We start from the raw sequence: 16775 nt of genomic DNA, 5'->3' as shown, positions 1-16775 counted from the left end.
ACAATAATTCAGTTACGTGGTTCCAGCTAATGGCTACTCCTCAAACAAATGATGTTAAATTTATGTGCATATGGCTTCGAGGGTAACTCCCACTCTGTAACAGAGCACAGAAGACTATTGTGTAAGGTTCTCTGGTGATTTTGGCTTTTTAAACCCTTTCATTTTACATTACAGTTGCCAGAAAACACATAGATTTCACTTTGTTTTCTCACGTCTCTTTTAAACAAGGGACCTTGTAGTAGTAAAGTATGCAGAGTCAGGCAGTCAGTCAAGTTAATATGTTATTATATGTATGTTAGTGATAAAGCCTCAGACTAAACATATGTACATTGTCACACAACATTACTCAACATAGCTGACACACAAGTTAAACAGTTTTAACATGGAAAATGAGGAAGTGACCACAGCTGCCAACGGTAACTGGCAATCTGCCACAAACAACCCCCCTACACTGTGACAAAAGCATTATGAATTAATTTGATCCCAGCTGATCTCGTTAATTAATTAAAACAGCAGTATGACAATTAAATATAATTCAAATTTTAACTTATGTAAAAGTTAAGAAGTATTCAGAGCAAGAGAAGTAAAAGTATAGAGTAACATAAAATTGAGATGCTCGTACAAGTACTGTAAAATTGTACTTAAGCATAGCCATGATGAGTAAGTGCTTTGTATGCTCCCTATCAACTTATCTGTGATTCAAGACAAAGAATCACCCACAGTGTTTCTGTTAAAAGAACATGAAGCACCAGTCTCTGTGTTGACAGGAAGAGCTGCACCTCATCAGCTTCACAGTCTTGCTGTTGCTGCTTTGGCTTTTCTTAACATCAACTTGTGTCTCACGTGTTGTTGGCTCCCCTACTCACTGCTCTTACATCAGTGCAGAGCGCTAAAACCACATCCAAAATTTTTAGTCGCCCTTTTTTGACTTTCATGCTCCAGTATCTGAGCATGAAACCTGTAAACAAACATCAGCTGGCTTTTCTTTCCCTCATATAATGACTTCAACACCACACATGCGTGACTTTTCAAGCACGTAGTGTAGCTTGTTTTACCCTCGAGCCAAACTTAAAATCAGTCAGCTCACTTAGAATGACAATGTGTGAAGGACTGGTGAAGCGGGAAAATGAAACCATCTTCACAGCTATTTCTGGTCAGCAAAAATGAAAACAACAACCAAGATCTTCAGATTCCATACATGATGTTTTCGGACATCATGTTGGTTTTCAGTGAAGCAGAGCTTAACTTAAGACTGTGGGTTTAAGGCTCATACCTTTACTTACATGCAACACATGACACAAAGTCTGTAGATAATACCTTACAATAAGCTACAGTGGATCTAATATCTTTAGTTTCTGGTTCATAAACAAACTGGTCTCAAGTGTTCTCAGAATTGTTCACATTTGTTCACCCGTCATTCATTTGTTTTGTATGATGTGTTTCTTGTGCTGAGTTGCCGAAACACACTTGAGAGACTTGTCAAGAAAAAAAAAAGTTAAGTTGATACTAAGTCAGTAAGACATGCCGTAAAAGAGCTTTTTATACCACTGTACATGCAGATAGTGGTTGCACTGGGGGAGGGCGAAATATTTGTGGGTGGGGAGTATTTTATACAAAGCAGTCAAGAGTTTGAAGTTGATAAGGCGGTGTGGGGGGAGCACAGCCCTGCAACGACCAGCAGCAGCAGACTCCTTTCTTGTGTTTTCTCAAATGTCACGTTTCTAAATTTAGTTTTTCTTTTGTAATGCATTGAATAGAAGGTGCTGCTAACCACTTTTTCTGAGACAAGATGAAGATAAAGAAAATCTGAAGGAGGATAATACAGCCTCACTGACTGAACAGTCTCTTCCATTTTGTGCCTTCTCTGGACATTTTTTTGCCTTAAAGTTTTTAGTCTCTTTGGTGAAACATATATTTTCATTTTTTATTCTTACAAAAAGAAGTATGAGATATTTGCCAGGGCTCTGGTCTACACTGAGACGTGTTGCTGTGGCAGTGCTGGAACTTCTTTGGCCTCAGTGGTTTGTGTATGGACTGCAGTTCTGTTGGTTTGTCCCGCTCTCCCTTGTCATTTGTTTATTTGTGGACGCCAGCACAACATTTGTGCAGTCTCTGTTTCCAAGGTGAACATGAGTGAATGAGCCGAAAGCCCTTTGAGTTGCAGTGAAGCTGTCTGTGGTCCAGAATGTCTTTTTTTTTTGCCAAGTTAGACATTTGTTCAGCACTTTTCATTTGAGCTGCTCATTTTTCATGTGGCAGAGATCAAACACAATGAGTTTTACTGTGTTGTTGTAGATATTTCTTCAAAAGAAGGGGTGAAGTCATTGCTTTGAAAGTCACATGGGAGTCCCAGGTCTTGACCCTCAAGTCCAAAGTCATGTCCCAAGTCTAAGCTTTGTCAGGTCATAAACAAGTCATTATGCTTCATCAAATTTAATGACACTTTAAAATGTGATACTCGCATTACTTAGGTAACAGGAATATTATGATTATTTACTGTTTTATATGTCATATGTGTGCCAATACGTTATGCTGCTGTTGTGTGACCATTAAAGAGTAAGTAAGGTAACTACTTGCTTTCTGTTTAATTTAACAGTTAAACATTTTGGGAAACATTATCCCTTTCTTGCTGAGAGTTAGGCGACATAATAGACACCACTGTCATGTCTGTGCAGTGGTCTAAATATGATGCTATCACTCACGCTCAGTTAGCTTAGCACAGTGACTAGAAACAGGGGGAAACTGTTAGCCTGGCTCTGTGCAAAATAACAAAATCCACCCACCAGCAAAACAACATCAAATGACTGTGTAATATTTAAGTGGTTAATGTCAAACCCAGAAAGAGCAAAACTCTGGAGTTGATTTCTGGTCTACGGCAGGTTTTCCAGCTGTATTGGTTTCATGACTAAACTGTGCTCCCAGCTGGATGGATGTGTCACTCAATGTGTTCAGTGTAACCAATTCGCGAAGTGTAGTTTGCCTGGTGTGTCTCGAACACTTTAAAGTGTGTATCAAAAATAAAAATAAGTAAGTTTAAAGTTACAATCCCAAAGTTCTCCGTTTCGTGCTCTCTAGCGGCACCTATGGCGATATGCAGTAACTACAGTATGTTTGTCAGCAAAAACCATAGACTGTAGTGAGTTTATTTATATCAGCTCATTATATGAGCCCTACAGCTGGCAGGATGTAAGGGTTACCACAGCATAGACCAGTGATATTCAATTTATGGGCCAGATTTGTGTGTCTGTGTGCATGTATGTATGTGTCAGTGTGCATGAGAGCAGATTATTAATGGCTGCGTGTGCTTGTGATTTTTCCTGGGAATGTTGTGCCAAAAACACCCAGGTGGTAATACTGCAAATGCAAGGGCTTTCATCAGAGGGCCATAGGCTCATGCACCATTGTCTTACCTCATTTAGTGATAGGTAGTGGCTTAATAGACATATATTTAATTGAACATCTTCAAGATTATTACTTTAAATCTATGTTGAGACCCAGAAGTGTAAAGTTAAAAATATATGTTATGGTTGAAATAATCATTCAATTTCTGACCTGTGTCTGACTATGCTCCTGACTGCCACTGATGATCGTTACACAACAGTATTATGTCACCTGCTGTCTTTCTCATGCATTTTTCTTTTCTATTTGAAAGCCTTCAGTCTTGGCCTTGGGGGTACCAGACAGTTTCCTGGCATTGTGAGAAATTTAACAGTCCAGGGATTTCAGGCACATGTTTTTGTTTAGCGACCACATACTTGCATGTGAAGAGCTTGTTTTTATGTGCTGGATGGAACTATTTTGCTAGTCAAAGACAATAGTACAGGTTTTTCTGCTTTCTTGAACACTTCACTCTCGCCTTGATGGTGTTTATTTTGTGGTGGACTGACAAAGAGAGGCACAGTGGCCGTAAAACACCCACTGTCTCTTTGATTTTTTGCAAGATTTTTCCTTCATTTGTTTGGCTATTGTTGGTAACTCTGTGAAGTCAGAATAACCCATCGTTGGATTAGTCATGTAACTAAACTAGCACACATGTGTTTGTATCACTGAAGTCAGTTCCAAATGGGAAAATATTATTGTAACCAATAGAAACACAGCTGAACGGTCTTCTTATCTTTGCATGTTTTACTCAGATGTGAACGACAAGGCGTGGATGCGGCAGACCTACATCTGCACTAGTTTATCGATGGGTAAACCCAAGCAGGTAGTTTACTTCCTATTGACACAGTTACAGTCACGCAACACAAATACACTCAAACAATTTATAGTGTTCCCTAACCACACTGCTGATCAAGAAGCTGAGAGCACTTTCAAGTTGTGTGAGACTAATTATTTATAAATTTCACATTCCTCCCTGCTAAGCTACTTCACTCACAACAAAGGCCTTGATGTTTTTACTGACTGCCAAGTGGGGAGTTTCTACTACAGAAGGACTTGAATGCTATTTCACAAAGAAGAGAAAGTTGTGGGCATGGACTGACATGGGCAACTGAAAAAACACTGAATAGAGAGAGCTTTCTGTTCTGTCTCATTCCCAATGTCCCTTACAGAATAAAACAGTTCTTCTTTAGCAGAGCTGCCGCCCACACAAGCTGTCAAACACAACAGTTTAATATTCGTTTACCTCCGGTCAGACCTGTGGAGGCAGTCACCTCAGGCTCTTGCAGGGTTTGAGTGAATTTCTCAGGAACTTTTGACCTCCTGTCTTTATTACCAGCTTGACTGACAAAGAAAAAACAAAGCAAACTGTAATCTATTCATAGAACTATATTATCTATTTTTGTATCTCAATCAGTGGTGGAAGAGTCTTTACTGATGTAGCAATATCACAATTCACTCCAGTATAAAAGTATGTTTCTTTAGTGTATAATCACCCAATAATAAGAATCATCATTCATTACCTTAGAATGAGCCATTTATATCTACATATAGAGCAGGTCCCAGTCCACAGAGTCCACCATGTCACACCGCCATGTTCCTACAGTTGCCCAGAATGGACAAACCAAACACTGGCTCTAGTAAAGCCATTTTGTGTTATCATGTTTTTGCGTTGGCCACTGTAGTTAGCAGCTTCTCCCCAACGAGCAGTGACAGAAAAACACAAATCTTTAAATGTGAAACTGCTTTATGCAGTGTTTTTACTGGTTAAAATCACCCGGTCTGTATGTTTCAGAGAGGAAGAGACCTCTGTGGATAATGCCGCCATGGTAAAAATTTCCTGAACAATGGACGATGAAGGAATCCTAAAAAGGAGACATTTCAGTTGGTTGCAATCTACAGACCTTACCACTAGATGCCACTTATTCCCCTTAAATCTTACACACTGCTCCTTTAAAGTGTCGACATAAAAGTACTTATTATGCAGAGGACTGGCTACTGTCAGTCTAATATTATTACTAAGTACCGTATTAGTGGACTATTATTACTCGTGCATAAATATGTAAGCAGTATTTTATGATGAGATGGTTAAAATGTTAATGTATACCATGTTGGGCAAATTAGCCTATAGCTATATATTACACAGTATAAACTCATCATAGGTTTTGTATATAAAAACTTAATTGGTAAACTAACTAATAACTAGAGCTGCTAAATAGATGAAATGTATTTTTTAAAAGTACAATATTTCCCACATGAGTAGAAATATAAAATAGCATAGGTACAGTATCTGTGTAAATGTACTTTGTTACATTCCACCACTGATGCTGTAAAAGGTTGTACAGTGTTTCAAAGTCAAGTGTGTAGGATTTAGTGGCATCGAGTGGTGAGGTTGCGATTGTAGACTAAATAAAATAATGGACGTCGCTACCGTGAAGTCACCCATTGGTTTGTGGATTCCTGTTTTGAAGCTTTCGAGTTCGGCACTTCAGCCATCGCCATCTTGGTTTTTTGGTGCCAGATGTGACCATATTTTTACAAGAAGCTGGCGCTGCGAGGAATGAGGGGTGGATCTGATTGAGGAGCCAAGGACACTATGAACAGACAGCCTGTCATTCAAAGCCGCCGCCTTTAATTATGCGTAACTTTAAACCTTAATAAAATGTAAGCATTATAAAAAAAAAATCACCCTCCATGAAGGGTTTATTTGAGGGGGTTTATTTGTTCCAGACTGTAAACATGTTTCTTTCTGCTGTAAAGTTGGGCAATTTAAAATGGGGGTTTATGGGGATTGACTCGCTTTTGGAGCCAGCCTCAAGTGGCCATTCAAAGAATTACAGTTTTTGACACGTCTGTGCTGGCTTCATTTTTCAGCCCCGGAGGTCGCCACCTGTTGAAATAAAAGTTTTTCATTGTGCCCAAGTGCGAAGGAGAATGATATTGGCTGACACAAAAATGCGAAAACGCGAATGGCCCTATATAAAGCCAGTGTTTGGTTTGTCCCTTCTGGGCCACTGTAGAAACAATATGGCGGACTCCGTAAAAGAGGAACCGCTTCATTTGTAGTTATAAACGGCTGAATTTAAGGTAAAGAAAACACAACAATCTTGGAGCCAGGTGTTTATACAATAATGAAAACATAGATATGAATATTATATTCAGTTTCTGCCAATAAATCCCCCTAAATCCTACACACTGGACTTTTAAGAAATCACAAAAAACAGAAAAGCATTTAGAGGCCTTTGACCTTCTCTCCTCTTTACAGTTACGCCAAAAAAATCCCTGAATAGGCTGGCTTTTTCTAATTATCATAAAGTGATGTTTCAACTCATACTGAACCTTAAAGCACTTATTATGCACATTTTACAGAAAATTGCTTCACAATAAGCTCAAGATTAATGGTATTACACTTAATGTTGCATTTGTAACCTTTGCTCTCTCACTGTTTAAGTGAAAATAGCTCAAAACATTCATTTTAAATATGTATCCAATCCATGCACCAATATATGTTTATAAAATAGTGGCAGTATTCCAGCCAATTATGTATTGTAAACTACAGAAGAATTCCGTCACAATACAGAGTTGTTTTGGTTGATCCCCACTTAAACTGTAGAGCAGACAAAGGAGTAGGAGGAGTTAGATGGGGGGCATTGGGAGGAGTTACCACAGCTGCTCTCCCTTGAAAGTACAAAAACTGCCTGTGAAACCGGCACAAAGGAGAAGTAGAGCGCTGTCTGAGTGTGGTGCGTGCGGAGCAAAAGCCTGTGAGGCTGACAGAGAGGGAGACTAACTGAGGAAAAAGAGAGAAGTAGACACAGTGATTCAGTCAGTTAGTAAGAGAAAGAGAAAGACAGAGGAGGGGGGACAGGAAACAGTTTGCCCTGAGGACAAACACTGAAGCACTCACATTGTGACACACAGACAGAGATCGGGAGCTCAGCTCAAGCTTCAGTGCTCCTGGGAATCTGGTTTGTGGTGAGGACCTTGTGAGAGGTGGAAAGCGAGTGACAACTTTGCTGCTTCAGAACTGAGAAAGGACAAACACACAGGATTGAGTTTTGACAGACAGAAAGGATTTCTGTCATGAGGACATCTCTCAAATGGACCTGAATGTGGATATGCCATTGTTCCTTTTGTGGACTCAGCAGCTTGTGATGCTTGAGGACTTACTTGAAAGGGGGACACATTTTGTGACTGATTCATCTGAGTAAGTAAAGCTCAGCCTGCAACTTGTGGGGGGGCAGCGTGGTGGAGAGACAGGGCAGGGGGAGGGGAGGACGCTCCAGTCTGATGCCCCAAGATAACTACATCAAGACGGGGAAGGGAACCATGTTGACCATGTGCAGCAGTCTTCTCAAACATGGACAGCTGTGTTGGAAAGAAACCTTTGTACCAGTGGCCTGAATTATCAAATGACAGAGTGTCTTTCAGTGTATCCTGGTTTTGAACTGTTCTGTGCTTTACTCTCCATTCATGTGGATCCATTGTGCAGGGCAGCCCTTTCATTATATAGCTATTACATAACAGACACCCCTCATCCCTCCACTCTTTGTCTCTCAGAATGTACAACAATACCAGCCCGACTGACAATTTCACCCAGGGATGGACTGAAAATAATTCAACTAACAACTCTACCTGCGACAAGAATGATGGTTTCAAATACCCACTGTACAGCACTGTCTTCAGCATTGTGTTTGTGGTGGGACTGATCACCAATGTTGTGGCGATGTACATATTCACCTGCTCTCTGAAGCTGAGGAACGAGACCACGACCTACATGATGAACTTGGTCGTCTCTGACCTGCTGTTTGTCTTCACGCTTCCTCTGAGGGTCTTCTACTTCATCAACCAGAACTGGCCTTTTGGAGGCATGCTCTGCAAGGTCTCCGTCTCGCTGTTCTACACCAACATGTACGGCAGCATATTCTTTCTCACCTGCATTAGCGTGGATCGCTTCCTAGCCATTGTGCACCCATTTCGCTCAAGGACGCTCAGGACCAAGCGCAATGCTAAGATAGTGTGCATTGCTGTATGGGTGCTTGTGCTGTCAGGTAGTCTCCCCACAGGGTTCATGTTGGAGACCACCTCACCTGACAAAAACAAGAACAATGCAATTTTCTGCTTTGAGAACTTCTCCTCCAAACAGTGGAAAGCTCACCTGTCTAAGGTGGTGATCTTCATAGGGACAGTGGGCTTCCTTATCCCGCTTCTACTCAACGTGTTTTGCTCTATCATGGTGCTGCAGACCCTGCGTCGCCCCCAAACTATCAGTCGTGGTGGGGCGAAGCTGAACAAAAAAAAGATCCTGCGTATGATAATTGTGCACCTCTTTATTTTTTGTTTTTGCTTCATCCCCTACAATGTAAACTTGGTTTTCTATTCTCTGGTCCGCACCAAGACATTAAAAGGCTGCTTTGTGGAGTCGGTGGTTCGAACGATCTACCCAATAGCCCTTTGCATTGCTGTGTCCAACTGCTGCTTTGATCCCATTGTTTACTATTTCACATCAGAGACCATCCAGAACTCCATCAAAAGGAAGTCTCAGACCAACCGTTCATATGACGCCAAGTTCTCCGAGGCCCTGCAGTCAGAAAGCAGCTCGAACTTGCAGTGCAGTCTGAGAAACATCAAAGCTAAAGTCTTCCACAATGAGTCTTCAGTGTGATAGTGAGGTCGCTACACTCAACATGAAAGGTATTACATCATTCCATCAAAAAACAAACCTCCTTGAGACTATGGCAATGGATTTTTTGGAGTGCTTCATGACACCTGCCAAAGAGGTATTATATCTTAATCTCAGGGCAAATGTTTGGACTTGTCATTGACAGACTCTGCTCTGCAGTATTACTGCTGTGTGACCTTTTGTTCACAACTGCAGATTTCTTATTACTACTTACTAATTCCCCATTTCCAGTGGAATATTTTGTAATCGTGTCAAGCAGAATTTCTCTGCAAGTGACGTGGAAGACTTACTCAATAGTCAGACAGTTGTGATATTGATTGCTATATGTGCCTGTATATTTGTACATTTCCGTTGTAAAGTGTGGTGCTAACTTTAGAATAGTATCTATTAAATTAACATAAAGATATATCAAGCTCCAGATTGTACTGTACATAGGCTTTTTGAAATTGTGAATTGCAAATCGGTCATAGAGGTGCCTTTTTTGTTCTGGCACCATTTCATTGTAGATGTTATGTTTTTATTGACCATTAAATGCACTGACAAAGAATTTCACATACTGCACTCATGCCACAGTGATGAATAAAAGTCATGTACTGTAATAAGAAGTGGAAGTCGAAAGTCTGAAAGATGTCTGATTCTCACTGGGGGGTGTCAGCTTCCTGTGTGGCAACCAGTGGTAAAGAAGAGGAAGTCTTTATTAATGGCAGCTAACTATTTACATTTTCCGGGAAACCTTAAATTTATAAGAATAAATAAGAATAATTTGCCTGATTTGCCACAGTGATGTCTGCTTAAACATAGTAAGCGGATCAGTTGGTACTAAAAATGAGTGAAAGCAGTGCAGTGTCTCTCATGTTTAACTTAACCTAGATAGGAATTCCATTTTATCATCCTGTAACATTTTGTTTTCTTCCTCCACAAGGACATGGTGTTTTTAGTATCTCCACTGATGAGGCTGGTCCTCCGCGTCGGAACAGTCAGTTCAACAGATAATTCCAATTCAGTCATATGGTATAATTAAAACATAATTGCTCACAACCTTATGTGTATAAAAACACATCAAAGTCACATTTAACTAAAAAAGGTAAGTGCAGTGGGATAGAAAAACAGATGTATCAAATATTTCTCCTGCTGTGAACAAATTTACAAGTGATATGGCATCAGTGAGGAGTCAACGCAGCACGAGAGTGAATAACAGAAAGCACATGGCACTCTAACTTTATTGACATAGCTTGAAGGTCAGTCAGCGGCACTTTATACATGCCCCACCTATAACTCTGGCACTGAAGCCATGTGAGTAAGTCACGGACGGGGTTAAAGACCTGGGCTGCTATGAAAACAAACAAGTACAATTTGACTCTGAGGCAGGTCACGACATCTTAAAGCGGCATCCTCATGTGAGTAGCTGCAACGTGGCCACTTGCTCACTGAGCATCAGCACGCAACAAACAAGAAGTTGTTCAGTGCCCCTAGAACATCTTGATGACTCATTTTAATAAGACATCATTGTTTAATCTCTATGTTTAACTGCATTAGTGAGTCAGCCAATGCGTATTCAGCACATACAGCTCTTATCTGGCCACCAGGTGTTCATGGCTGATCTGGGTCAAAGGTCACGGCAGGGACAGAGAGAGTCAAAGGAAATCACAGATCAAATGCAGTTAAGATATGTAAATACAGTGATTATCTACATTAAATAAAGGAAGTAAATATAGCTCTTAGTGAATATTATTACATCACATTAGAAAATGAAGCACTTTTCCTCTTTAACAATCACTGATGTAACTTCGAAGAGTTTCATAATGGTTCCCATTTCACAAAAAAATCTTGTTGCTTAACGTCGAGAACATGACATTGTGCATTCTCTAAAGTCTTATGGTTGTATAAGCTCTCTGTATCAGGGATCGGACCCCCTCACGTGAGCCCAGCAGGCTCCTCTGCATACACACCAGTTATCTAATCAGCCTGACCTCTTCTTCCCAGCAGGCTGCGGGATGAGAAAACACAGACGCCACGCTGCTTGTCATCACATACACTCTGTTCTGCGTTGCTCTGGTAATTTCAGATGGGAGCATGCATCAAAGTGCTCTTGTACAGTGCAAGATGGTCGAGGACGTGAAATATTGCATGAGTGATGCAAAGAAAATATGTGTATAAAAACACATCAGTAAACATCTATACCTCTAAGATTATGACATTCAAAGAAAGGTTGCAATCCAATAGTTTTATGCACTTAATAAAATTTCCGTACAGATTAGCCTTTAGGGAAACAATATAGAAATAAGTAAGTAATGGCTGGAATCCTCCAAAGTCACAAAACAAAAACGATGTTGGCTGAGTAGCTTTATTCATCACAGTTTTCCAGGTCTAAGTGGGAACAAAAACAAGTCTGGATCCAGCCTTTAACTTATAGCTTTAGGATCCTATTCCCCTGTGGTGAATCCAGCATGTTTCCTCCAATGAACCCCTTAATGGCTGCTTTGAAGTTCTGTCAGTCCTAACTGGCTGAAGATCCTCTGGTGTGTTGAGAACTCGTGTCAGGAGTAATTTCTGCTGAGGCATTAAGGGGACCACAGTATGTGTGTGCTTTCGGGGAAAACGAGGTTGGGCTGGGCAGGGGGTGAGATCGGGGTGAGGTCTTCGTCCTCAGATTCACTCCACAGCTCTGGATCACATGACAAGGGAAGAGCTTGTCACACTAAATGGATTTGGGGAGAAGGGGGTCTCTGCAAAAGATAATGAACCATTTTCCCTGTATGCTGCACAGGATAAATTTGCAAGGAAATGGCTGTTATTACCGTGGTATCTAAATGGCCAGTGCCCATTTAGATATCTGCAACATTTTCCCACAGTTACACTAGAATCACATTCCACATCTCTGGTATTTACCGTCCCACACTGGTTTTGGGGGTAAACAGGTGTTATTATTGTTCTATAAAAAGTTTGTCATCCTCTAGGGGGACAGATTACTTGCTTGCAAGACAACTTTGCAGACTGGGAAGGAGAGGCCAATAAAACACACAATGCGGGAGACAGAACATTGCATTAAGTAACCATTAGTCAGGATGTGGTTTGACAAAAAAAGCAGATTGTTGTGCTTGTGCTAGCACAACATCCTCACTTATTCTAAAATCAGAGGCAGCACTGAACCAATAACCAGCGGTGGAATGGGTTCAGTGTCTGCAAGGAGGGAGGTAGGCTAAATAAGTGCACCAACCAATCACATGTAATCCTCCTTAACTCCCTGTCGCCTTGGACCATAAACAGGCCTTATCAATGCCTGGGGGAGTTATTTGACCAGCTCAGCTCTTTGTTGCATAACATCTTAGGAATGAAACAGAAAGCATAAGCAGAATGTTGATAAAACACTCCCTTCATCGGGGCACCGGGGTGTTTACAGAAAACATGTATGCAGCAGGCAAGTGCCAGGCCTGTTAAAAACAGTACAGATCATGCTGGTCTTACATATATGTTTCAACAATGCAGACAGGAAATGACATTGGGACATTTCAACTACATATGACAGAGTGTGTGTACAATGCCCATCATTGTTCTTCTTTTCATGGACCGGATGAGTCTTTACCTTGAGGCAAGAATCCAGAGCCTGTTTGTGCCTGAAAATGGTGGAGCGTGTGCGACGATATCATAGGGGCCAAGAACTTCATGTGAAATTGCGAAGATCTGACAGGAGGTGATTCATGGAAAATGACGGCTCGGTGGCTCAAAATGAGAAAAGTCATGCCTGGAGAATTTTGATTTTAATCAGTGACAAATAAAGGTGAGATTTGGTAATAACCTTGTGTGTGTCTGTGGTGTGTGTGTGGCATGCGTGTGTGTGTGTGTGTGTGTGTGTGTGTGGGCATGTGGACGTCATTACAAATGTTGAAATTCCTCTGAACTGTACCTACTACCTTTTACGAAGAAAGCCAAGAAGCCTCAAGCCCCAACATGAACTTGAGTCTTTGTTTGTGTTCTGCATCATTGAAAATGAGGGTCTCCCTTAGTTGACTCCCCAAATGTTAAAGGTCCAGTGTGTAGGATTTAGGGATGTCTATCGGCACAAATGGAATATACTTTTCATTAGTTTAAAATCACCTGAAAATAAGAATCACTGTATTATCTTTACCTTAGAATGAGCTGTTTCTATTCCCCTTTTTGTTTGCCATGTTGTTCTACAGTAGTCTAGAATGGACAAATCAAACACTGGCTCAAGACAGGGCCATTCATATTTTCAAGTCAGCCACCATAGTTCTCCTATATACTTGGCATAAGAAAGAATTTTCCGTTCCACAACCTCACCTTTAGATTTCACTAAATCCTACACACTAGACGTTTAAATAAAGGTGTGAATGAATGAATGAATGAATGAATGAATGAATGAATGAAATGGGACTTCTAACAGTTTTTACTCAATCCATTCTGGGAATCCAGTTGGGGATATCCATAAACACTCTTGCTCACACTTAGTATAAATGCCGTGGCACTCATTCCACATTTCCTGGAAACACCCCTATCTATCACAGCGCTGTACACTGCAGGTTGTGTCTGTCCCAGATACATACAGATACAGCAGCACATCCAATATTCTGCCTTTGTTTCAGTTTCAGTCTGAGGGAATATGGTATAACAGTGTGTTAGAGGAAAACAAAACCTGTCATTAGGTATGTTTTACTCGATGGGACAAGATGGGACTCCTTTAGCTGGAAGTTCTTTCTCCGGAAACTCCTGGGGATTTAAACAATGTCCGACTAGCCAATGAAGACATGTTAATCCTTTCCCAGTAGCAGCAGCGTCAAAGCAGAGAGGACAGCCCACTGGTGTGACATGAGAGAAAGGAAAGGTCACTGGGTCAAACCCCACAGCAGCCATATGTCCTGTATGTCCTGTCAAAGCACCCTTGTAGCAAATGATAATATAAATACTGATGAAAATGTACTTTTAGAGACCATCACAATGATAATTTCAAGTGTTTGTAGTTTCATTATAAAGAAATCTGTATTGTGTGTTAAAAATGTAAAATGATATTATCTAGAAACCTGAAACTGATTCTAATAAGCTGAGCTGTGCTTTGTTAGTGAATATTTTATTAAAATAAATTAGCAAATAAACCTTTTTTGAAGAGGAAATTAACAAAGCAATACAATAATTTGATTTTGTGTAACAGGCTTATTTAATTTAGAGGGCACATTGTCACATTTTAAAAAGTTACTACCTTTTTATCACCTGCTGATTGTTACATAACTGCAGCTCTTGAGCAATGCTGGATCCTTATCTGTGTGTTCACTGTACAGCTGTGGATAGGTGTAAAAGAACTATTTCAAATTTAAACTGAACCAGAATGTAGCTAAACAGCTGATCAGCAAAACTTGTACTGAAACTCCACTAAGCACACGGCAGGATTAGCAATGCCCGGGCTCCGCTAACACTGCAGCACAGACTCATAAACAAATGCCCATAGCACACTCCACGTCACAGCCACACATAAAAGCTAACGCTTACAGGTCATCCTTGAGGTCAGCATGTTCCCCATGAGGAATTTCCACAGAGCCTCTCAGACCACACAATACTTCTCCTCTCTTCCTCAGCAGAATTCTGTCTCCTTTAGTCACAGAAAATCACTGATGAGGTGATGTCCTCATCTGCTCACCCCATTGTTTGTCTGAAAGCCACAGCGCTTATGAAATTTCAGTCATGTTTACTGTTAATGCTACAAGTTCCTGCTTTTAAATAACAATTCCCCAAAAGAGGAAGAAAGTTACGAGACAAACTTAAAAACTGCATGCTTAAAATATGACCTTTACATCCTTTTGAACCAGGCTCCTGCAGAGACACCTAATTTATGGACACGGTGGCCTTAGGGTGGGAAGGACGTGGCTCAGTGATACCCCTGAGGTTATCTCAATCACTCCAAAGAAACACACAATTAGTCCCATGTAACGGACAGATAAGACCAAGATAATTCCAATGGTAGCATCAACAATGAGAGGCAAGTGATCTCTTTATCATCATATACTGATTGTACTGTTTCACTTGTTTTCCATTAATACCACATTAAAGGTTATGGGGTAAGTTTTTATTCTTTTACAAAAAAAAAAAAAAAATTATCACCATGACCTTTCATCCGTTTCTTTTCATTTCTGTATGTTATAAAAATCTGCCTCTTGATCCATCACAGTGAACATTTAGACTGCACTGTGTTTTTTTTCTTTAGGTCATTTATAGTTACCTCACAATGATGATGTAATATCAAAAGCACTGCAGGCGTGATGCTCACTGTGATGGATTACAGAACTTTTTACGTGTAAAGACTCTATAAAATGATGCCATCATGCCACATGGAAATGAATGATAGCTGATGGCTGCCCTGACCAAATTCATTCGAAGATCTGAAACACTTGAGCATTGTTTGCAAAATTGTTGACAATAATAATATAAAGTACAGTATATGTGATTAAGTAAATGGGCTAAAATGTGAAACATCATTAGTATGATACAGCACATATACTGGTATGAGCAGATACCCAATGTCAAGAATCGGAATCAGTAATGGGAAGGAAAAAATTTTATTGGGACATTTTTGATCTCAAACACCCGATGTTATCAGCACCCACCAACACAAAACAGTATACTCTCTGATCATCACTGTGTGAAAAATTTCCAGTGATGCAAACTGTTGAGTTTGGAAAGTCCATGTGACAAAACTGATAAAGACATTAACCATTATCTTGTCATTCTTTCCTGTTTGAACCTGTGCAGTGCGGATATGCTGTTTTAGATCAATGAGATAAAAGCAAACTGTGCCTCTACACAATTGGAATTACAAGCCTGAAAGATTTGATTCAAGTGGGGTGCTGGGCCGCTGCTGTTCCCTTTTTCATGTGTTGCATATGCAGCACTTTGAATGAATGTGTGTTAAACTTGCTGTGCTTCATCGATAAACAAACATAACATAGCGGGCTAGGTATAAAAAAAAACATCAGATATTCTTTTTTAACTGAACAGCAAAGCTACACTGTAGACCTCTTCACTGTGGACGTGTTCACACCTTTCTCTGCATCAAATTTGTGCAGTCAGTCCGACAAATTACACTCATTTCACAACCCTGATGCAAATTGTTGCTTTTTCATGGGATGTAAACAGAGATAAAATGGAGGGGGTGAGATGCATCACTAATAGTGAAGTCGAGAAGCGGTTGAAGGGGGGAATGCCCGTGTGTGAAATAACATTCATGTTTAGACCAGTGTGTAGATCAGTGAAGTGATAAGGAAGCAACAGCTCAAATTCAGAGTTTATTCTGTCACTGAATCGAAGAGCTCAAGCTGGAATACACACCCAGGCTAAAATTTGTAGCCGTGAGATGCTTACAGTTTGTCAAGTGATATCTGAACAGTTACTGCCACTAATGTAACACAATTTGTGGAAGCTACTAAGCAAAAATATCAGGTTTTTACAGCCTTTCTTAGATTAGTGCTACCGAAATGAGATTAAAACAAAAATATACAGCCACATATCACATTTTAAATACGCTTAAAAGATTCAGTGTGTAGGATTTAGGGGGGTTTATTGTCAGAAATGGAATATAACTTAATAACTATGTTTTCTTTATTGTATTCACCTGAAAATAAGAATTGCTGTGTTTTACTACCTTAGAACAAGCCATTTATATCTGCAGAGGGAGTGGGTCCTCTTCCACAGAGTCCCCCACATTGCACCA

General features: G+C 40.3%; 1 protein-coding gene across 1 annotated transcript; it reads left to right on the top strand.

The window, feature by feature from the left end:
• The first annotated feature begins 7084 nt into the window (after positions 1-7084).
• On the top strand, positions 7085-9658 carry lpar6a (lysophosphatidic acid receptor 6a). Its single transcript, XM_050073191.1, has one exon. The coding sequence runs from the start codon at positions 7940-7942 to the stop codon at positions 9041-9043; it is 1104 nt and encodes a 367-aa protein (XP_049929148.1). The 5' UTR covers positions 7085-7939; the 3' UTR covers positions 9044-9658.
• Positions 9659-16775: the final 7117 nt, after the last annotated feature.

The sequence above is a fragment of the Epinephelus moara genome, chromosome 2 (assembly GCF_006386435.1).
Source record: "Epinephelus moara isolate mb chromosome 2, YSFRI_EMoa_1.0, whole genome shotgun sequence".
Lineage (NCBI taxonomy): Eukaryota > Metazoa > Chordata > Actinopteri > Perciformes > Serranidae > Epinephelus > Epinephelus moara.
Note: the sequence above shows the minus strand (reverse complement) of the source record. Positions and strands in the feature narration are given on the sequence as shown.